Here is a 25,794-nt window from a genome sequence, read left to right as displayed (position 1 = left end):
AAGGCCCCAGCGCTGGCTTCCCGGGAGTTCCTTGATCTCCGGCGCTGTACCTCCGCGCGCTGCGCTGAGGGTTCGTGGGGGGCCGTCGGCTTCCGAAGCGCCTCAGCCTGGTTGTTGCCTACCCTCACCCCTTTTGAGGACAGTTCCAAAGGGCTCGGGAAGGCGTCCTGTCGCCGCCGTGCCGTCTCCTGGGGAGCCACCCAAACGCTGCGATGGCGACGGGCAGCGTGCAGCCCGCAGATGAAGAAGAGGAGCAGACCCGAGACCAGGGAACAGGTGGAGAAGGACTGGTGTCAGTTGTTGGGGGCGGGGGTGGGGTGCAAGAAGCGCGTGTTGACCTCTGCCTGTCTGTCTAAGAAGCTGCAGCAGGCCTCGTGGAGCTCGGCATGCCCCCCGTGTGAGTGTCTCTGGAAGGAAGCGGAGCGGGACGAGAAATGAAGACCAGCTGCACGTGGGAAGTGTTGGCTCGTGGGCCAACCGAACAGCCTGGCTGCGCCCTTGACAAGGGGAAGGGGCGCGGGGGCGGGAGGCGAGAGGTGAAGGAGGTTCGAGTCCGTCACTGCCCCCCATTTTCTTCCCCAAACTGAGGCTCTGTTCTCACTTTCAGGCGGCGCCTCACGATTGAGGACTTTGAAATCGGGCGTCCTCTGGGCAAGGGAAAATTTGGGAACGTGTACCTGGCTCGGCTCAAGGAAAGCCATTTCCTTGTGGCGCTGAAAGTCATCTTCAAGTCCCAGATAGAAAAGGAAGGACTGGAGCACCAGCTGCGCCGGGAAATTGAGATCCAGGCGCATCTACAGTAAGGACGGGCTGCAGGAGAATCCAGCGCCAGCTTCTTCCTCTTCATCTGTTTCCTCTTCCGTCTCTGGCATCTGAACCCAGCACTCCCCCCAAATGACCCTCCAACAGGCCACCTTGAGTCCACCTTGAAGATTTTTTCTGCAGTTCACTCCGCTTACACCGTGTAAACCTCCTCCCTGTCTCAGACCCCCAAATCCTGATGCCTCCTCTTGCTCTCCCCTCACACACTCCAGTATCAGACCATTATTCTGGTCCCAGCGCAATTTGTCCTTTGTCCGACCGCTTTTAGTAGCATCGGGAGTTGGGTCTCATGAGTCTGACCCTTCCTCCATCTTTTCTCCAGGCACCCCAATATCCTACGCCTATACAACTACTTCCATGATGCACGCCGGGTGTACCTGATTCTGGAATATGCTCCAAGGGGTGAGCTCTACAAGGAGCTGCAAAAGAGCAACACTTTGGATGAACAGCACGCAGCCACGGTGAGGTGGGAGGCCTGGCGGCTTTGGGCCTGTGAGTTTACTCTGGGCTGGTGGGGATCACTGCTTGAGGCTATCATTAGTATCCAGCTTTTTTTTTTTTTTCTTTATTTCTGAATTCTGTTGCCTTTTATGTAGTGACACGTACATCCTATAGCTTCACATTTTGATACCCTAGTTACCCAGAATATTAATAATTAGTGTGTATGAATTTGGATTCTTTGGTTGTAAGCAACACAATCTCCACTACCTTATGTGAAGAAGCATGTTGAAAGCCTATGAGTAGAACTGGCTTAGAAATAGAAAGCAAGAGATTTCTACAGAGCCTCAGATGGGGAATCAGAGCCTCAGTTATCCCAGCAGGAAGGGCTGGGTCAGCTTGCTGTCAGAATGAGTGATCTTCCAATTTTCCTCCTATTTTTGTATCATTTCTTCAGGACTCCAGTCCTGTGGGCGATCCTCTGGTTGGCTCAGCATGGGCCCTGGTCCAGCTCCTTGCTGTGCTAGGGCAAAAGAGAGGCTCCGTCCACTTTAGCATCCCTCCTTTAAGACCACATAAAATGGAGAGAGGAATTCCTCCTCACCAGTAATTAATTGTGCCATTAAGGAAGTAATGGGGTTGGTAACTAGGACATAAAAGAGTCCACTACAGGGGCTCCTGGGTAGCTCAGTCAGTTAAGCGTCCTACTCTTGGTTTCGGCTCAGATCGTGATTTCTCCGTTTGTGAGTTGGAGCCCTGCATCGGGCTCTGCACTGACAGTACAGAGCCTGCTTGGGATTCTCTCCTTTTTCTCTGCCTCTCTCCTGCTTGTGTGCTCTCTCTCTCAAATTAAAAAAAAAAAAAAAAGATTCCACTACAATGATAAAAACGTATGAGGAGTATTTTATCTCACACGGAAAACTGGCTGGCTTCATTTCCAGACTGCTTTTTCTTTGCTCACTCAGATAATGGAGGAATTAGCAGATGCTCTGACATACTGCCATGAGAAAAAGGTGATTCACAGGGATATCAAGCCGGAGAATCTGCTGCTGGGGTTCAGGGGTGAGGTGAAGATTGCAGACTTTGGCTGGTCTGTGCACACCCCATCTCTGAGGTAGGTCACGTGGTGGTGGCATGGGCCCTGGGTGCCAGTAAGGAATGATCCAATTTAACCCATTGCACGTGTAAGACTGGGATAAAACCCCGGGTTTGTATTTGAGCACTGTCTTTTTTCATATGTATATATTCAATGTGCATTTGTAGATGGAAAGAATGGCTGAACCACATCTTGTATCTTTTGATCTCTGTTAACATATAACTTTCCCCAGTAAGTTTCCATGTAAATAAGAATCATTGCTCCATAATTCCGGAAATTTTACTTGGTCTCTGTTGATGCACCTTCAGTTTGTTCCAAATCTCTATTGATGCCCAGAATATTATGAAAACATCCTGGATCGTGAGCTAAATGTATAAGTAATTCCGAAGTATGGAATTGGTGGGTCCCAGGACTTGCGCCTTCCCTAAACCTCGATCCTTATTAAAACTTGGTGTTCCCAGACTTCCAGGCTTGGGAGGGGACTGCTCAGGCCTTTCTAGCATCTCTCATCTCACTGGAATCTAGAAAAGGAGGGTTGCCCTGTGTGGGGCCTCTACACAGGCCTCCCTTCTCTGCTGTCCTCTAGGAGAAAGACCATGTGTGGGACTCTGGACTACTTGCCCCCAGAAATGATAGAAAGGAGAACATATAATGAGACGGTTGATCTGTGGTGCATTGGAGTGCTCTGCTATGAGCTGCTGGTGGGGAATCCACCCTTTGAGAGCCATTCCCATAATGAGACGTACAGACGTATCCTCAAGGTGGGATGGTCACATTCTGGGAATTCGTGGGGGCGGGGTGCTACAGAGCCTGGGCTGCACATAAAGGTTGTCGAATAAGATCCAGAAGAGTGCCTGGAAGGGACTCAAGGAACAGAAAACATGGAGCACAGAAATTAACCATCCTTTTCTTTTTTCTTGTCTGGCCTCATCAGGTGGACATCAGGTTTCCTCCGTCGATACCTTTGGGGGCCCGGGACTTGATCTCCAAGCTTCTCAGATACCAGCCTTTGGAGCGGCTGCCTTTGTCGCAGATCCTGGAGCACCCCTGGGTCCGGGCCCACTCTCGGAGGGTGCTGCCTCCATCTGTTCAGATGGATTCTTGAGCCCTGTCCGCACCTGTTTCATTGCATTTGTCCAGGGAGCTCTCCTGGCTCTACTAACTTGTCTGTCTTTTGTTTCTTCTAAGATGCAAGATACTAATGAATAAAAGCTGAGTCATTTTTTTACCAGGTCTTTATGGTTCTGTGAGTTGGTGTCTGATGGGGTAGAATCTTTATTTCTTGTAGAAACTCTTTCCCATGAGAGCGTCCCAAGATGATGTCCCTCCGGGTCCCCAGGGTGGTGACTCAACCACTCACCGGCAAAACTAGTTCCTATTTTCATTCAGATAACTGCCTTGGTGCATACCCTATCCCCCATCACAGTTGCTTCTAGACTCAATTTACTATTTCCCATCTTCTCAGGAGCATGGATCTATAAAACAGGACACGGGTCAGCCCAGAGGTCCACCGTCTTTATACTGACACGAGCGTGCTACCGTCTGATAACATGTCTCACTGAACATCAACTGCCGCTCAATTCTCAAATGGATTCACCAGTAGCTCTGTGATGTGTCATATTCTGATTGCATCAACTAAATCACCCCTAATAATAGACAGACCGTCACCTCTTCTGAAATCACATCCTCCACTTGGAGCAATTTAGGGCTCTTCCAACCTTCCCCTGTATCCTTCTGTCCCACTGTCACGTGTCAGCCACTCCCTCTATCCACAGTAAGCTGACTGCCCCAAAATAAGCATCTAGACACAGCTGGGAGCTCAAAACATGGTTTTTGCTCATTTTTGCAGGCATCGCTTTCCCCGCTGTGTCACCTGACTTACAAACACTGCGTATGGAGCTTGCCTTGTTCATGTTACTCCCTTCGCCGTATTCTATGCAGCCTCCTCATGTGACATGTCCTGCACGTGTAGGACCACGGCTCCATGTGTGACCAGACCCATGATACAAGGAACTCGGCTACTCAGACGGACAGCCCCCACCCCCTGCTGCAGATGTATGATTTAAAGGCTCCAAGATACTGGCTTGTGGCTTTTCATCTGCACCTCCAGTGCCCACATCTCTCTGCTTTCTAGCTTTGTCCTCTCTATCAGTGCTCTTGAAGTAATACTTCAATTAAACACCTTGAAATTCCTAATAAACTAACTGGTTTGTACATAGGAACCCTGCAATATTACTCGGTTCTGGTGCTAGACAAATTCACATCACCGGGTGCATTTTGAGGGAAGTAGATAAGATAAGCAGAGGAAAGGAAACTAGGGCTTCCACGTTGACTACCCGGTGATATGTGTCTAAATCATGCAAACTCTCTGACACGCTTTACAGCAGGGATTTCCAATAGCTACATAGCTTTCCCCACCACTGATTCCAGACATTCTGCCTCTCGTGACAAAGAGAATATAAAAATCTTAACTTTAATATCTGACTTACATTCTAGCCTCAAATCACTTAATTTAACTGTGTCAACTACATGTGAAGAGAAATATGCTGTTTCCAATATGGTCCAATATGGTTATTATGGCCAATGATGGATCACACGCTAATTTAGCCATATTTCTCCACAATCTTTTTTTAAATTTTTTAAAAAATTTTTCCTTAGTTTTGGGAGAGCACAAGCAGCGAGGGGCAGCAGGAGAGGACAGAGGATCTGAAGCAGGCTCTGTGCTGACAGGCTGACAGCAGTGAGCCTGATGTGGGGCTTAAACTCAGGAACCATGATATCATGACCTGAGCTGAAGGTGGACACTCAACCAACTGAACCACTCAGGTGCCCCCGCCCTTTTTTTTTTAATATGAATTTTTATTTATTTTGTTTCAGAGAGAGGGAAAGGGGCAGAGGGATCCCAAGCAGTATCCCCTGCTCAGCATGGAGCATGATGTGGGGCTTGATCCCAGGATCCTGGGACCATGATCTGGGCCAAAATCAAGAGTCGATGCTCAACCAGCTGAGCCACCCAAGCACCCTTCCACAACCTTTTATAAAAAACATCTTCCTCTAGAAAATTAACTCCACCTTAATCCTTGATTCCATTAACATCCTGTTACTATGCTTTTCTCCACTTTTAAAATTAAATCTCTCTTTTTCTTTTTAGTTTTTATTTAAAACCCAGTCAACATACCATGTAATATTAGTTTCAGGTGTACAATACAGTGATTCAACACTTCATACAACACCTGGTGCTTATCACAAGTGATCCCTTATTTAAACCCCCCCCCCCCCACCTTCCCTCTGGTAACCATAAGTGTGTTCTCCATAGTTCAGAGTCTGTTTCTTAGTTTTCTTCTCCCCCCACCCCCGCACAATCATTTGTTTTGTTTCTTAAATTCCACATATGAGTTAAATCATATAGTATTTGTGTTTTTTTCTGACTGACTTATTTTGCCTAGGATAATACTCTCTAGCTCTATCCGAATTGTTGCAGGTGGCAAGATTTCATTCTTTTTTATGGCTGAGTAATATACCATAAAACTAAATCTTTTGAGGGCATTTTCTGCACACTACATTCCCATTTGCATAACTATATGTATTCTGAACTCATTAGAAACGAGATCTTATTCTCTCACACTCACAGTTATGAGAAAACAAAAGTCACTGATGGTGACTTGTGAGACTTTATGTAATAGAATTCTAAAAAGATTGTGAGGATTCTCAATATGACTGTTGGTTTCTTGTCTGCACCTATTTTTTTTTAAAGGTTAATTTATTTTTGAAAGAGAGAGACAGAGATAGAGCGAGGGGAGGGGCAGAGAAAGGCAGACACAGAATCCGAAGCAGGCTCTAGGCTCTGGGCTGTCGGCACGGAGCCCGATGTGGGGCTTGAACTCACGAACCTCGAGATCGTGACCTGAGCCGAAGTTGGCCATTTAACCAACAGAGCCACCCAGGTGCCCCTTGTCTGCACCTATTTAACGCCGGGTTGTTCAGGGTTCGCCCCTGCCCATTCCTTTCTCCATCTATTCTAAGGCTTCTCTTCAGACTGGACATGACCCCCTTCGCTAACAACTCCCCAACATGCAGATTCACGCAGGACCCCTAATCCGGCAGTCAGACACAGGATGCAGCGCCCGTGCTCCACCCCGGAGTCCCGACCTCCCCCAGCCTCGCTCACCAGCGGGCGTCAAGGCCTGGCAGCACGTGCAGCTGATGCTGGAATAGAGCCCGCGAGGGGCCGGGCGGTGCGCATGCGCCGCGTGGGAGGGAGGGCTTCCGGCGTCCGTGTCCTGGCGCTCGCTCTTCCTACCGCTCGTGTGCCCAGCTCCCTCCAGGAAGATCGCGAGGAGGTGAGACGCACGGGGAAGTCGCGAGCCGAGCCTAGGGCCTGACCCTAGGCGGACAGGTGACACGTGCCCTGACCCCAGGCGGACGCTCCCGCCTTCGGAGCCTCGATTTCCCGGGGCATGTGATGGGCATCCATTCTCCTCGGCCCCCCTGGGTTGTGTTCACGGTGAAGAGGCGGGCCTGACAGGGGAATCTGGGCCTAATCAGTGTTTTACCACGAGGAAGACTGGCTCTGGAACGCGTTCTTCTGGGACTCGTTTTTAGAGCAAAAACTACATTGCCCAGAAGGCTGTGCACGGGGGTGTCCGCGGCAGTACCGGGGCCACTGAGTGACAGGACAGGGGCATTTCCTGCGGCTCGTTGACATGGGGGCGGGGCTTCCGGCCTCCTGGAGGCATACGTCATTCGTGTGCGACGATTCCGTCCACGCCAGCTGTGGGGAGGGGTCGCTGTTCTGTAGCCGCTTCCAGTGCAGCTCATCCAAAAAGAGGAGAAGGAGGGTTGCGACTCACCTCCGCGCATTTGAACGGGCCGTGAGCCGCGCGGTGACCGGGGAGTGCGAAAGTCAGCCGAGGTCACCCCTCCCAGGACAGGGAAGAGGTGGCGGTCGGCCGAGCCCGCGGGACCCGCCTCTGTCCTCGGGGTCCCATGATGGCGGCGGCGTGGATGGACCCTGCGCAGGTGAGTGGACGATGTTTTGGGCATTGCTGCCTCTCTGCTGCGGAGAGGGCTCCCGGGCAGCTGGAATTGGAGGGAGAACTCGATTTCTGTTTGCAGCTGTGTTTGTGTAGGACGAGTGGAGAGGGCTTGTCACTCGATCTCCAGCCTTGTAACATGGGAGGCTGAATATACAGAGGGACAAGTGGCAGAACGTACGTAAAAGTAGAACTTTGACCCAAACTTGCAGCCACCTGCCCAGGGAACTAACCCCGTATCCATCGTAAACAACCCAGGAAACCGGCCCGCTCCAAGTCATACTCGCCGGAATCCAGATTACTAGCTCTAGTGACCATCCAGGAAGCTGAACAATGACTTCGGTAACTGTCGGCCCTAAATGGCCAGGATGTGATTAATAAGTGACGCTCTCTAATTTTTTATGCATTTCCAACTTCAGACCGACCAGAAAAACCATATATTTGCCTCTCACCAACCATATAGGTACGATGTTACGTGATTGCATGTCGGAAAGTTTTCATAACTCACGCATATATCACCTGGGAATCAATGTGGAGGCCGTAGTTAACCCTTCTGTGCGTGTCTACCTGCCCAACATGCTCCCAGTGATGTGAGTTTATCCAGCACCAGAACTGAGTCATGATGCAGGGTTCCTGTGTACCAACCAATTAGTCTATTAGGACTTTCCAGATGTTTAATTGAAATATTAATTCAAGAGCACTGGTGGAGTGGGCAAAGCTAGAAAGCACAGAGATGTGGGCTCTGGAGGTGCGGATGGAAAACCATAAGCCAAGGTCTTGGAGCGTTTAAATCACAGACCTGCAGCGGTGGGGCTGTCCATCTGAGAGTGGAGTAGCTGTGTTACTTATATTTAATCCGTGGATCTGATCTGGTCACACGCAGAAAGGTGGTCTTGTATGTGTTGAATGTCTCAGAAGACTGTAGAATATGGTGACGGAAGTAACATTAACAAGGCAAACTACATATGCAGTGTTTTTTGTTTCTTTTTTTTTTAGATTTATTTATTTTTGAGAGACAGAGCACTAGTGGGGGAGGGGCAGAGAGAGAGAGAAAGAGACAGAATCCAAAGCAGGCTCCCGGCTCTGAGCTGTCAGCACGGAGCCCTATGCGGGGCTTGAACTCACGAACTCTGAGATCATAACCTGAGCTGAAGTTGGACACTTTAACTGACTGAGCTACCCAGGCGTCCCTCCATATACAGTGTTTTTAAGTCACAAGACCACATTAGTGGAAACAAGGTGAGTTAAGAACTGGGGACTTGAAAAAAATTTTTTTTAAAAAGGTGGGGCAGTTGGGTGGCTTAGTAGGTTAAGTGTCTGACTCCTGATATCAGCTGTGAACTCACAGTCGTGGAATTGAGCCCAGTGTTGGGCTCCTCGCTGAACAGGGAACCAGCTTGGGATTCTCTCTCTCTCTTTGCCACTCCCCCCCACCCCCCGCAATAAATAAACATTAAAAAAAAAGAACTGGGTACTTACAGTCACTTTAACGAAGATGTGAAGCCCTCAGCATGGGGCAGGCAGCGAGCAGGACCAGTGAGGCTCAGGTACTGCCGTTGTCACCAATGCTGTTATTGTCATTATTCACTCATTCCTCTGACGTCCTGGGGCCCATGGTGTCTGCATCTCCCAGTCCACCCGTCACTTCCATTGTCTTGTGTGACCTTCCAGTGGCTCCCGTGGAGGAGGCTTCTCCCTTACACTGCTGTGTCCACCCCCACCTTGAGCCCAGCACGGAGCTTGGCGCTCACGAGGTTCTTGGCGATTCGAGCCTTGATCACTGTGTACCTTTATCAGGGATGTAGGGATGAGGCCCGATCCCATCCAGCACCCCAACACCAACACGCTGCTACCTCTGTTTGACATCCAGGTATCTGTGACCTTCGACGATGTGGCCGTGACTTTTACCCAGGAGGAGTGGGGGCAGCTGGACCCGGCCCAGAAGACCCTGTACCAGGAGGTGATGCTGGAAAACTGTGGACTTCTGGTGTCTCTGGGTAAGTGCTCCCCACTCCACCCTAGGGGGGGGACCTGCCACCTCGTTGTCAGAGGACCTTCTGTCTCCAGGCGTGGCCCCCAGATTCCGCACCTCTGCGTCTTTGCCTCTTCCTTACTCTGCTGCGGGGCTGTGTGGGGCGTCCTTGAGGCGGAAATGGCCACCTGAGCCCGAGCTCCTCTGGACCTCTCACCCCAGTGCCCGGGACAGACTGGTCTCCCATCTGAGGTCCTCATTTCACATTCCAGAGGGGGAGCTGACAGGCTGAGCCTGGTTGGCTCAAGTGTCCTCAGCAGGGCCAGCAGGGCAGGGAGTGATGGGAAGTTCTCCGGGAAGGGAGGGAGTCAGGCCCCCCGGAGGCCTTTGCCTTCAGCACCGACAGGTACTGTTGTAAACGAGGTGATCCCAGTGACGGGGCTTCTCTGTGCTCACGTGCCCTCATGGTTGTCACTTGTTTCCAGGGCCGGGATCGTCTGCCGGGACGAGAGAGGCGGTTAGAGTAGTGCTTCTCGGCGGGTGGCAGTTTTGCCCCCAGGAGCCATTTGGCAACGTCTGCGGGCACTCTGGGTTGTCGCGCCTTGGGTGTGGGTGGAACTGGCATCTGGTGGTTAGAGTCCGGAGATGCTGGAGACCTCCTTCGATGGACACGACGGGCCCCTCAACAAGAATTATCCCGCCTGCAGAATCCAGGGCGCCCAGTTGAGAAACGCCAGCTTAGATGTTTCTCTGCTTGAGGTTAGTCACCACGAGGCCATTGGATCTGAGACCCCAGAGCTTAGGGGAAGACGTGCCGATTTTTGGAGAACTGGAGTTAGGTCTCAGTGAGAAGAGGCAAAAACAAAATTAGAGAAGTTTGACGGATTAAATATTTTGTAACAAAACGTTTACAAATAGAAAGTGCATTTTGGCCCTGCTGAGCTCTTCTCTCCCCTTCCGTGCTCTCCCTGAGCTCCCCCTGCTCTGGCTGTGCGGGGCGTCTGGTGGTTTCCTGCGCACACACCTGGCTCGGGCCTCAGCTTGCTGTTGTGTCTGCCTGGTGAGTGTTCGTGGACATTTCAGCCTCTCAGACGGTGACCCTTCTGTGCGCGGTCCCCGCCTCCTCGCCAGCAGTGTCCTGACCACCAGATCTTATGCAGGGCCCTCCCCCATCCCTGTCGCTTTCTCTCATCATCCCCGTTGCGGCCTTCCAGGTTAGCGGTCTCAAGCAGGGACGATGTCATCCCCGAGGGACATGGGGCAGTGTTTGTAGACATTTTGGTTGTCGCCCTGGGATGGGGCTGAGACAGGCACCTGGTGGGTGGAGACCTGGAGTGCTGCCAAACATTCTTGTAACGCACAGGACAGTTTCCTCCCTGTCTTCCCTGCAAAGAAGTGTCTTGACCTGGGGTGCCTGGGTGGCTCAGTTGATTAAGTAGCCAACTCTTGGTTCCGGCTCAGGTCATGATCTCGCAGTTCATGAGTTCGAGCCCCACATCGGGCTCTGCGCTGACAGTGCAGAGCCTGTTTGGGATTCTCTCTCTCTCTCACTCTCCCTCCCTCCCTCTCTCTCTCATGCTTTCTCTCTCAAAATAAATAAACTAAAAAAAAAAAAAAAGTATCTTGACCTAAATGTCCATTGTATAGAGGTTGAAAAACCCTGTGGTCACAGGGTGCATGGACACTTCATCAGCTGACATTGAGGGACACCCTGACATAGTCATTTCATGGAATGATTAATGCCTCCTGATTATTGTTGAGGAAAAATCTGGGTTCAGTGCTGAATCTTAATGCCTTACCTGCAATTGTTGCTCATTTCCCTTTTCAACAGAGTGAGCACGCAGCCTCGAGTAGGCAGCCTGAGCTCACTGGGAATTAAGATGGTTTTGGTTTCATTGCTGCGTCTTCAGGGTGACCTGCCTTCAAGGCCAGTGACTCCGGTTTCCCACTTACTAGAGTGATACAGATTCCCTTGTTGAAGGAATCTAAGCAAAATAAAAAGTGGGTCACTTTTAGGAAAAGTGAATAATAATAGTCACAGCCTGTTCAGGTCCTTGGAGCGCTGTCCCAGGCACTGTTCCTGCTTCACCCACACAATCTTATGGCATCGCAGTCCTCCGGAAGTCTTGGCCACTACAATGAGTCCCTTAGACAGCTTAATTTACTCAGTCTGGAACGAACTTCATTTTATGAAGCTGTTCTCTGTTTTCTTTTAATTTCTTAAAATTTACATCCAAATTAGTTAGCATATAGTGCAACAATGATTTCAGAGTAGATTCCTTAATGCCCCTTACCCATTTAGCCCATCTCGCCTCCTACAACCCTTCCAGTAGCCCTCAGTTTGTTCTCCATATTTAGGAGTCTCTTATGTTTTTGCCCCCCTCCTTTTTTTATATTATTTTTGCTTCCTTTCCCTTATGGTCATCTGTTGTGTGTCTTAAAGTCCTCATATGAGTGAAGTCATATGATATTTGTCTTTCTTTGACTAATTTCGCTTAGCATAATACCCTCCAGTTCCATCCACGTAGTTGCAAATGGCAAGATTTCATTCTTTTTGATTGCCGAGTAATATTTCATTGTGTGTGTGTGTATATATACGTATGTGTGTGTATATATATACACGTGTATATATATATACACGTGTATATATATATACGTGTGTATATATACCACATCTTCTTTATCCATTCATCCATCGATGGACATTTGGGCTCTTTCCATACTTTGGCTATTGTTGATAGTGCTGCTATAAATATGGGGGTGCATGTGTCCCTTCGAAACAGCACACCTGGATCCCGTGGATAAATGCCTAGTAGTGCAATTGCTGGGTCATAGGGTAGTTCTATTTTTAGGTTTTTGAGGAACCGCCATACTGTTTTCCAGAGTGGCTGCACCCGTTTGCATTCCTACCAGCAGCGCAGAAGAGATCCTCTCTCTCTGCATCCTCGCCAACATCTGTCGTTGCCTGAGTTGTTAATGTTAGCCATTCTGACAGGTGTGAGGTGGTATCTCATTGTGGCTTTGATTTGTATTTCCCTGATGATGAGTGATGTTGAGCATTTTTTCATGTGTCGGTTGGCCATCTGGATGTCTTCCTTGGAGAAGTGTCTATACATGTCTTTTGCCCATTTCTTCCCTGGATTATTTGTTTTTCGGGTGTTGAGTTTGATAAGTTCTTTATAGATTTTGGATACTAACCCTTTATCTGTTATGTCATTTGCAAATATCTTCTCCCATTCTGTCGGTTGCCCTTTAGTTTTGCTGACTGTTTCCTTCACTGTGCAGAAGCTTTTTATTTTGATGGGGTCCCAGTAGTTGATTTTTGAGCTGTTCTCCATTTTTTGTTGTTGTTGTTGTTTTTTTTTTTTTCTGTAGTAAAAATCCTTTTTGTGTTTAATGTCGATGACAGTGTATGATATTTGATGTTTCTGTAAAGGTCATATGTGATAGTATCACTGCATAGGATTTTCAGTTTTATTATTTTTGAGTAGTTCATGTAATGTTGAAGTCTAGAGTCCCTGAGTCTGTCCTTCCCTTGGCCCCAGTTCTCTGAGGACGACCTCACCTCCACCCCCCACTTGGTCTAGGGCTGCTGGCCACACACAAGGGTGTTGCCGTTTCCTCCTTAGTGTCGTGTTTAGGAGACAAAGGCCCAGAACCAGACCCCTGATGTTCAATCCTAGCTCTGCCCCTTAAAGCTGTGGCTGCAGGCACATTACTGCACCTGGGTGTGCTCGCTGGTAACATGTATATACTTCCCCAGATACTCATGTATGTACTTCCCCAGACTGTAGCAAGGATGAATGGGTAACTTTTGAACAGAGCTCAGAACAATGCCTGGTGTGAGCAGGTGGTGTGCAGGTTAGCAGTTAAGAACCCCTCCGACAGTGCCATATCTCTCGTTGTGATCCTCATCATCCTCGCACGGGGACTCAGCACTTCCGGAACGGTGTTGTGTAGCTTTGTGGTAAAACGGCATAGAGAGCGGATATGGCTGGACTTGGGTGTCCGTTTTGGCCCAGCCATTCACCAGGTCTGTGCGCTCTGGCAAATCCCATGATTTGCCTGAGCGTTAGTTTCTTCATCTACAAAGTGGTGCTGGTTGCAATTTGTACTTGCTGAGAATGCTGTGAGGAAATCCTGAGATAGAATCCTCATTTGGTCCATGGCCTATAGGAAGAACAATACAAAACTTTGCTTAGGATTTAGAAAAAGACCTAGATCAATGAAGACAAATAGCTTGTTTTGAACGAATAAGTCAATATTTTAAATATGTCAGTTGTTTCAATTACTCCGTAAATTTATTTCAGTTTTGAAATGACATAATGCATCTGAGATGCTTGACACAGCCCCTTATGATTATGTTTATCTATGATTACACTTTATATTTTGACATTTATGATTAAACTCTATATATTGGTTTTTGACTTACTGTGAGGGAAAGAAATCTCCCTGGCAGTATGGCCTGCTTTTGGTTTCTGGGTTTGCATGTTAGCGTTTTGTGTGGATGGAAGGAGCTTTATTCTAAGGTCTTCTTTACAGACTAGATTGAGAGGTTTAATTTGTTTTCCCAAAAATCCCAGTGCCTTCTTTCTTTCTCCGTGACCAGGGTGTCCCGTCCCCAGACCGGAGCTCATCTGCCAGCTGGAGCGCGGGCAGGAGCCGTGGACGGCGAAGAGAGGCCTCTCCCAGAACACCTACCCAGGTAGGAGCCAGGATGCGGGCGCGCGGGAGACCCTGCAGGCTGCAGACCAGGAGGGGACCGCGGGCCCTGGTTCCCCGGGAAGCTTCTCGTTCTGGCCTCTCCGGTGGTTTGGAAGCCGGGAACCCTTTGACCCAGAGTCCGCGTGCCCGGCCAGGGACCCGTAATGTCTCTCCCTCCGTCCACCTGCCAAGTTTCGGTGGCAAGTTGGGGACCGGACACGGCCTCGGAGAGCCGCTCAAGCCTCCCCCCGCCCTCAGTGCCTCTCTCTGGCCGGCGTCCCCAGGTCCTGTGCAGCCGTGTCCCGCCCGGTGCATCTCCCGCCTCGGTTCCTTATGCCGCCACCTCCATCAGCCCCGCCCCCATGCTCCCTGCTCACTCCCATCATCTTCCCTGGGGGAGCCGCTGGCCTCCCCACCGCTCTCCACGTCTGCGTGGTGCCTCTGGTCGGCTCGGCTCCAGGTCCTGCCTGCGCCTCCCCACGTGCTCAGACTCTGTTCCAGACGGCTGGCACTTCCCCAGCCACGGACGTGTCTCCGTGCGACCCCGGCGTTGACAGTGCAGTGCGCCTCCTCCCCTGCTTGAGCCTCGACCCTTCCACACCCACTCGGGCTCTCGAGTCTGCAGCTGCGCCTTCCGTCCAGCAGAGGGGGTCTTGCCCTTGGCCCCGGGGCCGCTTCCTGAACCGGAGTCCAGAGCACCTTTTCAGGGGAATTATTTCCTCCTTCGTTTTGTTTGTTGTGTAGCGTAACTTCATCCTTTCTGTACTCTGTGTAAAAATAGACCCAAGCTCCTTACCGTTGAAGAAGGTCAGTAAGTTCCCGGCTCACTTGGCTCCCGTCCACTCCCCGCGCGCTCACGTGCTCACTGCTCACACAGGCGCTGTCCAGAGCCGTCCGGGTCCCCGGAGTCGTCCCCGCAGCGGTCCTCCTGCCTGTGGTTACGGCATCTTTGATGTCTGCTGGAGTGAGGTTGATGGATTCCGGGCTATGCAACTTCCACGTTTTTCCTGGATAATTGCCAGTGTGTTCTAAAGGGCACTTCCACCGGGAACGCATGGAAGCTCCTTCCACCCATACCTTGCCCAGGACCCGATTCTCTAAGGCTCCTCAATTTTTGACACTCAGATGAGTGCAAAACTGTGTCTCCTGTGGTCTCCATTTATTTCTCTTTCATTGCAGAGGAACTTTAGCACCTGATCATAGGATTATTGGTCAATCTGTATTTTTTTTGAAATGTCCTTTCATGATAAATACCTATTTTTCTATTAACTTGTTTGCATTTTCTTTTTGATTTGTAGGGATTTTTTGTATATTTCTCATATTATCCTTTTTTTGTAGTAAAATATCCATAGCATAAAACTTAACATTTTATCATTTTTAAATATACAGTGGTGGCATCAAGCACATTCATAATGTGGTGCAACATCACCACCTCTATCTCCAAAGCTCTTCGTTGTGTAAAATTGAAAGTCCTTCCCCATCACACAATAACCGCCCCCAATCTCTCTGCCCTAGCCCCCGGCAACCACAATTTTACTTTCTGTGTCTGATTTTGACTACTGTAGATACTTCATATTAGTGGAATGATACAGTGTGTGTGTGTCTTTATGACTGGTTTATTTCACTTAGCGTAATGTCCTCAAATCTCATCCATGTTGTAGCGTGTGTCAAAATTTCCTTCCTTTCTAAGGCTCGGTGACATTCCACATCCCACACTTTGCTTATCCATTTATCACTCGTTGGACACTTGGTGGCTTCCATATTTTAGCTATTGTGAATAATTCTGCTGTGACATGGGTGTACAAGAATCTTTGAGAGCCTGATTTTAATTCTTTTGGTGTATGTCACGAAAAATTGCTGGATTGTCTCGTAATTCCACTGTTTAACTTTTTGAGGAGCTACCGTACCGTTTCCACAGAAACTATGTTATTTTACATTTCCACCAACATTGCGCAAGAGTTCCCGTGGCTCTGCATGCTCCAGTATTTGTTATTTTCTGATTTTTTGATAACCATCCTAATGAAGTCGAGATGATAACTTATTGTAGTTTTGATTTGCATTTCTCTAATGATTAGTGATGTTGAACGTCTTTTGTGCTTACTGACAGTGTGTGTATCTTCTTTGGGGAAATGTCTAGTTCAGGTCCTTTGCCCATTTCTGTCATTGGGATTTTTTTGTTTTTGAGTTTTAGTTCTCTATATTCTGGATATTAATCCCTTATCAGATATATGATATTAATCCCTTATCAGATATATGATGAGCAAATATGTTCTCTCATTCTTTGGGTTATCTTGCTCTGTTGATAATATCTTGATGCAGTTTTTTAATTTTTATGAGCTCCAATTTGTTTCTTTTGTTGCCTACGCCTTTGGTGTCATATCTAAGAAATCATTGCCAAATCTAGTGCCATGGAGGTTTTGCTCTATGTTCTCTAAGAATTTTATAGTTGTAGGTCTCACATTTAAGTTTCTGATCGATTTTGAGTTCATTTTTGTATATGATGTTAGATAAGGGTTCAATTTCATTCTTTTGCATGTAGATACTTAGTTTTCCAAGCACCGTTTGTTGTAAACAGTGTCTTTTTCTCCATTGAATGGTTTTGACACCCTTAATCAAAAATGATTTGATGATATATACTAGAGTTCATTACTGGGATCTTGATTCTGTTCTCTTGGTCTATGTCTGTCTTCATGCCAGTACCATACTGTTTTGATTACTGTAGTTTTGTAGTAAGTTTTGAAATCAGGAACTTAGAGTCCTTCAGGTTTGTTCTTTTTCAAGATTGTTTTGGCTATTCAGGGTCCATTCTGGTATATATAGATGTTATGGATTTTTCTGTTTCTGCCAAAAATGCCTGGGATTTTGGTAGGGATTGCATTGAATCTGTAGATCACTTTGGATTATATCAATATCTTTAAAAAGATTTTTTTTTAATATTTATTTTTGAGAGAGAGAGAGGGAGACAGTGTGAGCAGGGGAGGGGAGAGAGGGAAACACAGAATCTAAAGCAGGTTCCAAGCTCTGGGTTGTCAGCACAGAACCTGACGTGAGGCTCAAACCCATGGACTGTGAAATCATGACCTGAGCCGAGTCAGACACTTATATCCATATCTTAACAATACTAAGACTTCCAGTCCAAGAATATGGTATGCGTTTCCATTTATTTACATCTTTAATTCATTTTAGCAACATTTTGTAGTTTTCATTGTTATCTCTTTTACTTTGTCGTTTAGGTTAACTCCTAAGTATTTCATTCTTTTTGATGCAGTTGTAAGCAGGCCTTTTTTGTAATTTCGTTTTCAGATAGTTTATTATTAGTATATAAAAATGCAACTGATTTTTCTGTGTTGACTTTGTATCCTGCTACTTTGGTGAGCTCATTCTAACAGTTACTGTGTGTGGCATCTTTATAGTTTTCTACATATAAGATCATATTATTTGCAAACAAAGATAATTTTGCTTTTTCCTTTCCAGTTTTGCTGCCTTTTATTTCTCTTTCTTGACTAATTCCTCTGCCTAGAACTTCCAGTGTTACGTTGAATAGAAGTGGTGATAGGGTACATCCTTGCCCTGTTCCTGATCTTAGTAGAGGAAAAGCTTTCAGTCTTTCACCATTGCGTATCATGTTTGCTATGAGTCTTTCATTTATGACTTTCATTGTATTGAGAAAGTTTCCTTGTATTCCTAGTTTGTTGAGTGTTTTTGTCATGAAAGGATGTTGAATTTGTCAAAGGCTTTTCAGCATTGAGATGATTGTGTGGGCTTTTCCCTTCATTATATTAATGTGGTGTATTCACATTTATCAGTTTTCATATGTCAGATTGCTCTTGCATTACAGGAATAAACCCCACTTGGTCATGGTGTGCAGTCCTTTTAATATACTGCAGTTTGCTGATATTTTGTTGAGGAATTTTTGCATCATTGTTCATAAGGGATATTAGTTTGTAGTTTTCTTGTAATGTCTTTGGCTTTGGTGTCAGGGTACTAATGGCCTTAATGAGTTAAGAAGTGTTTCTCTTTAATATTTTCGAGGAGTTTGAGGGTTGCTATTCATTCTTTTAAAATGTTTGTTAGAATTCATCAGTGTAGCCATCAGGGCCAGGGTTTTTCTTTGTTGGTAGATTTTTTTTACTACTAATTCAGCCTCCTTACTAGTTATAGGTTTATTCAGATCTTATGTTTCTTCCTGATTTAGTCTTCATGGCTTTTGTGTTTCTAGGAGCTTGTCCATTTCATGTAGGTTAAACAGTTTGTTGATGTACAGTTCATAGTACTCTCTTATAATCTTTTTCAAAAATACTTCTGCAGGGCACCTCAGTGGCTCAGTCAGTTAAGCATCCAACTTTGGCTCAGGTCATGATCTCAACGTTTGCGGGTTCAAGCTCCACATTGGGCTCTGTGCTGACAGCTCAGAACCTGGGGCTCACTTCAGATTCTCTATCTCCCTCTCTCTCTGCCCCTCCCATGCTCTCTTTGTGTCTCAAAAATAAATAAACATTAAAAAAAAAAACTAAACATTTCTGCAGAATTGATAGTAATGTCCCCACTTCCATTTCTGATTTAGTACTCTGAATCTTTTTTTTTCAGTAGCCAAAAGTTTGCCAATTTTGTTATCTTTTCAAAGAACCAACTTTTTGTTTCATGGATTTTCTCTATTTTCCTATTCCCTATATCAGTTCTCTTTAATCTTTACTATTTCCTTCCTTCCCCCAGCTGTGGTTTCAGTTTGTTCTTTTCCTACATCCTTAAGTTGTCTTTAGTTTGGTTTGATATCTCTTTTGTTATTTAGCATTTATAAGCTATCAATTTGTAAGCATTTATGGCTATAAATTTCCCAGTTAATGCTGCTTTCATTGCATCCCATAAGTTTTTTAATACTTTTTTTTTAAATTTGTTTTTAACGTTTATTTATTTTTGAGACAGAGAGAGACAGAGCATGAAGGGGGGAGGGGCAGAGAGAGAAGGAGACACAGAATCGGAAGCAGGCTCCAGGCTCTGAGCCATCAGCCCAGAGCCTGACACGGGGCTCGAACTCACGGACCGCGAGATCGTGACCTGAGCTGAAGTCGGACGCTTAACCGACTGCGCCACCCAGGCGCCCCTACATCCCATAAGTTTTGATATGTTATATTTTCATTTTCATTGGAAATGAATCATAGTTTATGTGGTATCTTTTTAAATCTATTGAGACTTAATTTGTGGCCTAACATGGTCTGTCCTGGAAAATGTTCCATGTACACTTGAGAAGAACGTGTATGCTATTGTTGTGGGGTAGAATATTCTGTATATGTCTGTTAGCTCTAGTTAGCTTATTATGTTAAGTCCTCTGTTTCCTTACTTGTAGTTTGTCTGGTTGTGCTATCCATTATTGAGAATGGGGTATTGAAGTTTCCGTGTATTACCATAGGATTGTCTCTTTCTTCCTTCATTGTGTCGCTTTTTGCTTCATACGTTTTGATGGTTTGACATTAAGTATATGTCTACAATTATTATAGCTTCTTGCTGTATTATACTTTTTATTAAAATATAATGTCCTTTATTGTCTTTTGTAATCTTTTCTGATTTAAAGTCTATTTTGTTTGATAATAATATAGCCACTTCTGCTTGCTTCTGGTTTGTATTTCCATGTAATATCGTTTTCCTTTCTCTCACTTTTAATCTATTTGTGTCTTTAGATCTAAAGTAAGTCTCTTGACACATATACTTGGATCACGTGTTTTATCAATTCTGCCAATCTCTGTTTTTTATTATTATTTAAAAACTTTTTTAAATGTTTAATTTTATTGAGAGAGTGCATGAGTGCGGAAGGGGTAGAGTGGGGGGGACAGAGGATCTGAAGCAAGCTCTTCCCTGACAGCAGCGAGCCTGATGTGGGGCACAGACTCACAAACTGTGAGATCATGACCTGAGTCGAAGTTGGATGCTCAACTGACTGAGCCACCCAGGCACCCCCAATCTCTGTTTTTTAATTGGAGAGTTTAATGCATTTACATTTAAAGTAATTACAGGGGCGCCTGGGTGGCTCAGTCGGTTGAGCGCCGACTTCGGCTCAGGTCACGATCTCGCGGTCCGTGAGTTTGAACCCCGCATCGGGCCCCTGTGCTGACAGCTCAGAGCCTGGAGCCTGTTTCAGATTCTGTGTCTCCCTCTCTCTGACCCTCCCCCATTCATGCTCTGACTCTCTCTGTCTCAAAAATAAATAAAACGTTAAAAAAAAATTAAAAAATAAATAAATAAAGTAATTACTAATACAGAGAGACTTCTGTCATTTTGATATTGGCTTTTTATATGCATCATAGATTTTTTTTGTTTCTCATTACTGTCTTCTCTTGTGTTCAGTTGACTTTCTGTAGTGAAATGTTTAAATTCCTTTCTCATTTCCTTTGTGTATATTATCCCTAGCTGATTATTTGTGGTTTCCATGGGGATTACATTTAATATCTTAAATTTATAACACTAATTTGATTTTATATCAGGAGAAGAAGTTCTCCTTTACAGTTCTGTTCGCACCTCTTTTAGTTGGTCATGTTACCACATTACGTCTTTATATATTGTATGCCCTCAACCTTAATAACTCTTTTAAAACCATTAGTCTCTTGAATTATGTAGGAAACTAAATGTGGAGTTATAAACTGAAGTTACAGTAACACTGCCTTTTAGATTAATACAGTTTTTTTAAATTAGTCTCCTAAATCATGTAAAAAACAAAAAGTGTAGTTATAAACCCTTGTTAAAATAATAGTAGCTTTTATAATTGTTCATATATTTACCTTTACTGAGATCTTTATTTATTTATTTATTTATTTATTTATTTATTTTAAATCTTTTTTTTTAACGTTTCTTTATTTTTGAGACAGAGAGAGACAGAGCATGAACGGGGGAGGGTCAGAGAGAGGGAGACACAGAATCCGAAACAGGCTCCAGGCTCCGAGCCGTCAGCACAGAGCCCGACGCGGGGCTCAAACTCACGGACCGCGAGATCATGACCTGAGCCGAAGTGGGCCGCTCAACCAACTGAGCCACCCAGGCGCCCCGAGATCTTTATTTTTTAATATGGCTTTGAATTGCTGTCTAGTGTCCTTTCATTTCTTTTTTTTTTTTTTTTTTAATTTTTTTTAAACGTTTATTTATTTTTGAGACAGAGAGAGACAGAGCATGAACGGGGGAGGGTCAGAGAGAGAGGGAGACACACAGAATTTGAAACAGGCTCCAGGCTCTGAGCTGTCAGCACAGAGCCTGATGCGGGGCTTGAACTCACGGACTGCGAGATCATGACCTGAGCCGAAGTCGGATGCTTAACCGACTGAGCCACCCAGGCGCCCCGTAGTGTCCTTTCATTTCACCCTGCAGGATTTCCTTGAGAATTTCTTGCAAGACAGATCTAGTGATAACAGACTTCCTCAGATTTTATATATGGGAATGACTTAATTTCTCTCATCACTGTTAAAAGAGTTTTGCCAGATATATGATTTTTTTTAAGTTCATTTATTCATTTCGAGAGAGAGGGAGAGCAGGGAAAGGTCAGAGGGAGAGAAGGAGAATGAGAATTCCCAAGTAGGCTTCATGAGATCATGACCTGAGCTGAAATCAAGAGTTGGTTGCTTAACTGACTGAGCCATACAGGCGCCCCTGGATATAGGATTCTCGGTTGACAGATTTTTTTCTGTTTTCTGGCCTCCCGAGTTTCTGATGAGAACTCTGCTGATAATCTTATTGAGAATTTCTTGTATGTGACAAGTTTCTTCAAGCTTGCTATCAAGATACTCTGTCTTTGGCTTTCACAAGTTTGATTATAAGTTTTATTGGTGTGAGTCTATTTTAGTTCATTTTTCTTGGAGTGCATTGATCTTTTTGGATATTTAAATTGATGTCTTTCATCAAATTTGGGACATTTTCAGCCATTTATTCAAATATTTTCTTTCACTATTTTCTGGGAATCCCACAGTGAGTGTATTGGTTCCCTTAGTGGTTTATCACAGTTCCATTAAGGTATTTTCACTTTTCTTAAATGTTTTTCTTTTTTTTTTTTTTTCTGTGTTTGGACATAATTTCCATTGTCCTATATGCTGATTCTTTCTTCATCCTACTGTAATCTTCCTTTGAATCCCTGTAGTGAAGTTTTCATTTCAGTTATTGTACGTTTTGGTTTCTATTTAGGTTTCTTGCTCTTTGCTGGTACTTCCATTTTGTTTATATATGGTTTTCTTGACTTTCTCCATATCTTACTTTAGCTCTTTGAGCTTCTTTAACATAGTTGTTGTAAATCATGTCCAGTACATCTGCATCAGGTGATTTTTTAGGACCAGTTTTGGGAGGGGTTCCAAACATGAGCTACTATGTCCTCGGGGACTTGTTACCCTTCTGGCATTGATGTAGGGCAATACATGCATGAAGTATTGGCAGCCTAGGAATTTCACTTGGCTTGAGGGTCCAGAGTTTTATTCACTGCCATTACATAAACATAATTGATTGGATCATTTCCTACCTGACTCCTGCCCCTCCCCATCTCTTTCCAGAGGCCTAGTTGCTATCTTCTAGCCCAAAACACAAATCCTCTAATTACATGGTTGGACTTTTCTCGTGTGGTCAAGCATTGCCCTGAATCATCTCTTAAGCGAACTATCTGAGGTCCTATATAAGTTATCCATTTGCATAAATATCCAATCTGGAATTGACTCTGTCTCCCCTCTAGCACTTTGTCTTCTAATCCAGCCATTCCCCTGGGTCTCTCTCCCTTTCATGGTGTCAACAGTCTGAGGACCAGGAAAGAAATTGTTATCCTGGGATTCAGAGGTGGCAAGACTCAGAGACACTATTTTCATCTTCATTTTTTTTCTGTTCATTTCACTGAAATGCTCGTTTTTCTCCTATGTTGGCATTACCAACAGACCTATTTGTGTATTGGATTTCTTTCAGGTGACAAAGGAAAACCCAAGGCCACAGTATCTGCCATTGGTGAGCCAGCCCTGTCTGAGGGCGCCCCCGTCCAGGAACAACTAATACAAGGAGTTGCAGGAGACTCCCAGAAGCGCCAAACCAAGGATCAGGATGGGTCATTGGAAATGCAAGAAGGACATTTGAGACCAGAGATAGATCCCCAGAAGGAGAAACTCCCTGGGAAATCAAGCTCTGAAGATGGCAACGTAGGGACAGCTGATAATGTGTGTTCAAGAATTGTACAGGAGCCAGTCCCTCTGCGAGGTGCTGTCCATGACCATGACTCGTGTGGATCAGGTAAAGATCCCATGATTCAAGAAGAAGAAGATATCTTTAAATGCAACGAATGTGGGAAAATTTTTAACAAGAAACGCCTCCTTGCTCGACACGAGAGAATTCACTCTGGAGTGAAGCCCTACGAATGCACTGAGTGTGGGAAAACCTTTAGTAAAAGCACTTACCTCCTCCAGCACCACATGGTCCACACCGGGGAGAAGCCCTATAAGTGCATGGAGTGCGGGAAGGCCTTCAACCGCAAGTCACACCTTACACAGCACCAGCGGATTCACAGCGGGGAGAAGCCTTATAAGTGCAACGAGTGTGGAAAGGCCTTCACCCACCGCTCCACTTTTGTCTTGCATAACAGGAGCCACACCGGAGAGAAACCTTTTGTGTGCAAAGAGTGTGGAAAAGCCTTCCGAGATAGGCCGGGTTTCATACGTCACTACATAATCCACAGTGGCGAGAATCCCTACGAATGCTTCGAGTGTGGCAAGGTCTTCAAACACAGGTCCTACCTCATGTGGCACCAGCAGACTCACACTGGGGAGAAGCCCTACGAGTGCAGCGAGTGCGGGAAGGCCTTCTGTGAGAGCGCGGCCCTCATTCACCACTACGTCATCCACACGGGGGAGAAGCCCTTCGAGTGCCTGGAGTGCGGGAAGGCCTTCAACCACAGGTCGTACCTCAAGAGGCACCAGAGGATCCACACCGGGGAGAAGCCCTATGTGTGCACGGAGTGTGGAAAGGCCTTCACCCACTGTTCCACTTTCATCTTGCACAAAAGGGCCCACACCGGAGAAAAACCTTTTGAGTGCAAAGAATGTGGGAAAGCCTTTAGCAATCGTGCGGACCTCATCCGACACTTCAGCATCCACACCGGGGAGAAGCCCTACGAGTGCATGGAGTGCGGGAAGGCCTTCAACCGCCGCTCGGGGCTCACGAGGCACCAGCGGATTCACAGTGGAGAGAAGCCCTATGAATGTGTCGAGTGTGGGAAAACCTTCTGCTGGAGCACAAACCTCATCCGACACTCCATCATCCACACCGGGGAGAAGCCCTATGAATGCAGCGAGTGTGGCAAGGCCTTCAGTCGCAGCTCCTCCCTCACTCAGCATCAGAGGATTCATACCGGGAGACACCCCGTCAGGGGCAGCGCAGCAGAAGTGGGGAGACCCTTCGCGAGCGGGCAGTCCTCGGTCAACCTCCAAGAGCTCCTGTTGGGGAAAGACTTTTTGAATGTAGCCACTGAGGAAACCTCTTACTCAGAATCCGATCGTTCATACCAAAGAGAAACCCCTCAGTTTTCTTCCCTGTGAGAAACCCTTCTGTTGCAGGATATCTGTTGTCATCTAATGAGTCATGCTGGAAATTCATCCAGCCTAGAGCCTTATTCTACAACTGAGAACTCATCCAGGGAGAGACCCAGCGGTTATATGCATGTAGGAAAACCTTCAGCTGTATCTTTTCCTTAATTTACACTGCAGTGTTATCTCAGGAATTTTTTTTTCCTTTTTCTTTTTTTTAAGGAGACTTAGACAATGAACTGCAAACACATTTTCTTTCAGACTTCCTTTCCACGCCTTTGGCACTTTGTCATGGATTCCTTAGTTCACTTGGCAGGAGGAGGGTTTTGTTGAGAGGGAAAGGACTTAGACTTTTTATATGTCTTGTATATACATTCATTGCTGTCCAGTGTCAAGAGAATTAGTTGAGGGCAGGTTTGGAAACTTTCATGAATGTCTTCTCTGTTCTAAAACATTGTCTCTGTTCATAAGGAGCTTAATTTTTGTGAGAAATGTAATGGCTAAAGCCATCAAACACTTTTATATTTGAGGAGATAAGAATACACCTATGAATGGGCACATTTTATTTTACCAGTTAAGACTGTTTAAGGCTTTGATTTTTAAAAAACAAACATTTTCTTCATGCGGCTTTAAGGAGCTGATACTCAGACATTTTCTTGGTCCTGTACTATTAGTTTACTTGATTGCTGTAATTAGGTGGTAAATATTTTAGTTGCATAAAATGATCTCTCTTTATTTTTCTTATTTAAAACTGATTTAGCACTCTCATTACTCTGAATTTCCACGTAAAGTTTTGGAGAAGCTTGTCTATTTATGAAAAAAAGTATCAAATTTTGATAGAAATTGAGTTAAATTGTCAGATTAGTTTGTTAAGAATTGTCTTCTTTATGGTGTTGTATCTTCCAGTTTATGAACATGGTATGTCTGTACATTTATTTAAGTATTGCTTGATTTATTTCATCACTGTTTTATAAATTTCAATAATAGGTCCTGAATGATTTTTATAAAGTTTATATCTAGGTGGTCTTTTTTCTTTATGATAAATGGATTGATTTTTAAGTTTCCACCCACGTTTTGGTAGTATACAGAAATGTAATTAATTTTTAGATGTCAGTTTGGTATCCTACAATCTTTCTGAACTGTAGGCATTTGTTTTGATAGACTGCTTGGGTTTTTTTTACATAGAAATACCATCTGCAAATAGAG

General features: G+C 45.6%; 2 protein-coding genes across 7 annotated transcripts; both read left to right on the top strand.

Moving 5' to 3' along the window:
* Positions 1 to 17: 17 nt before the first annotated feature.
* On the top strand, positions 18 to 3,589 carry AURKC (aurora kinase C). Of its 4 annotated transcripts, none has more exons than XM_007096513.3 (7): positions 18 to 276; positions 361 to 397; positions 608 to 799; positions 1,145 to 1,283; positions 2,226 to 2,374; positions 2,943 to 3,117; positions 3,291 to 3,589. In XM_007096513.3, exons 1-7 carry the CDS (start codon positions 213 to 215, stop codon positions 3,459 to 3,461), a joined length of 927 nt encoding a protein of 308 aa, XP_007096575.2. In that variant the 5' UTR covers positions 18 to 212; the 3' UTR covers positions 3,462 to 3,589. The 4 variants fall into 4 exon arrangements, with proteins under 4 accessions (XP_007096575.2, XP_015399465.2, XP_042826635.1 ...); XM_015543979.2 differs by having other exon boundaries at positions 358 to 397; XM_042970701.1 differs by having other exon boundaries at positions 220 to 276; positions 361 to 454.
* A 3,541-nt stretch (positions 3,590 to 7,130) lies between these two features.
* LOC102959314 (zinc finger protein 805) lies at positions 7,131 to 25,564 on the top strand. 3 transcript variants are annotated; one of them, XM_042970666.1, is made up of 4 exons: positions 7,131 to 7,375; positions 9,260 to 9,386; positions 13,971 to 14,066; positions 22,982 to 25,564. In XM_042970666.1, exons 1-4 carry the CDS (start codon positions 7,343 to 7,345, stop codon positions 24,598 to 24,600), a joined length of 1,875 nt encoding a protein of 624 aa, XP_042826600.1. In that variant the 5' UTR covers positions 7,131 to 7,342; the 3' UTR covers positions 24,601 to 25,564. The 3 variants fall into 3 exon arrangements, with proteins under 3 accessions (XP_042826600.1, XP_042826601.1, XP_007089595.2); XM_042970667.1 differs by lacking the exon at positions 7,131 to 7,375 and adding an exon at positions 8,576 to 8,628; XM_007089533.3 differs by lacking the exon at positions 7,131 to 7,375 and adding an exon at positions 8,900 to 8,936.
* Positions 25,565 to 25,794: the final 230 nt, after the last annotated feature.

Source organism: Panthera tigris, chromosome E2 (assembly GCF_018350195.1).
Source record: "Panthera tigris isolate Pti1 chromosome E2, P.tigris_Pti1_mat1.1, whole genome shotgun sequence".
NCBI lineage: Eukaryota > Metazoa > Chordata > Mammalia > Carnivora > Felidae > Panthera > Panthera tigris.
This window is presented reverse-complemented; position numbering and strand designations above follow the sequence as displayed.

Coding starts and splice junctions, on each gene's coding strand:
- LOC102959314 (XM_007089533.3), top strand. CDS start 8,901: ATGGGGCAGGCAGCGAGCAGGACCAGTGAGGCTCAG. Junction 8,937..9,259: donor GCAGGACCAGTGAGGCTCAG/GTACTGCCGTTG, acceptor TTTGACATCCAG/GTATCTGTGACCTTCGACGA. Junction 14,067..22,981: donor CTCCCAGAACACCTACCCAG/GTAGGAGCCAGG, acceptor GATTTCTTTCAG/GTGACAAAGGAAAACCCAAG.
- AURKC (XM_015543979.2), top strand. CDS start 213: ATGGCGACGGGCAGCGTGCAGCCCGCAGATGAAGAAGAGGAGCAGACC. Junction 277..357: donor GACCCGAGACCAGGGAACAG/GTGGAGAAGGAC, acceptor TGTCTGTCTAAG/AAGCTGCAGCAGGCCTCGTG. Junction 398..607: donor GAGCTCGGCATGCCCCCCGT/GTGAGTGTCTCT, acceptor TCTCACTTTCAG/GCGGCGCCTCACGATTGAGG.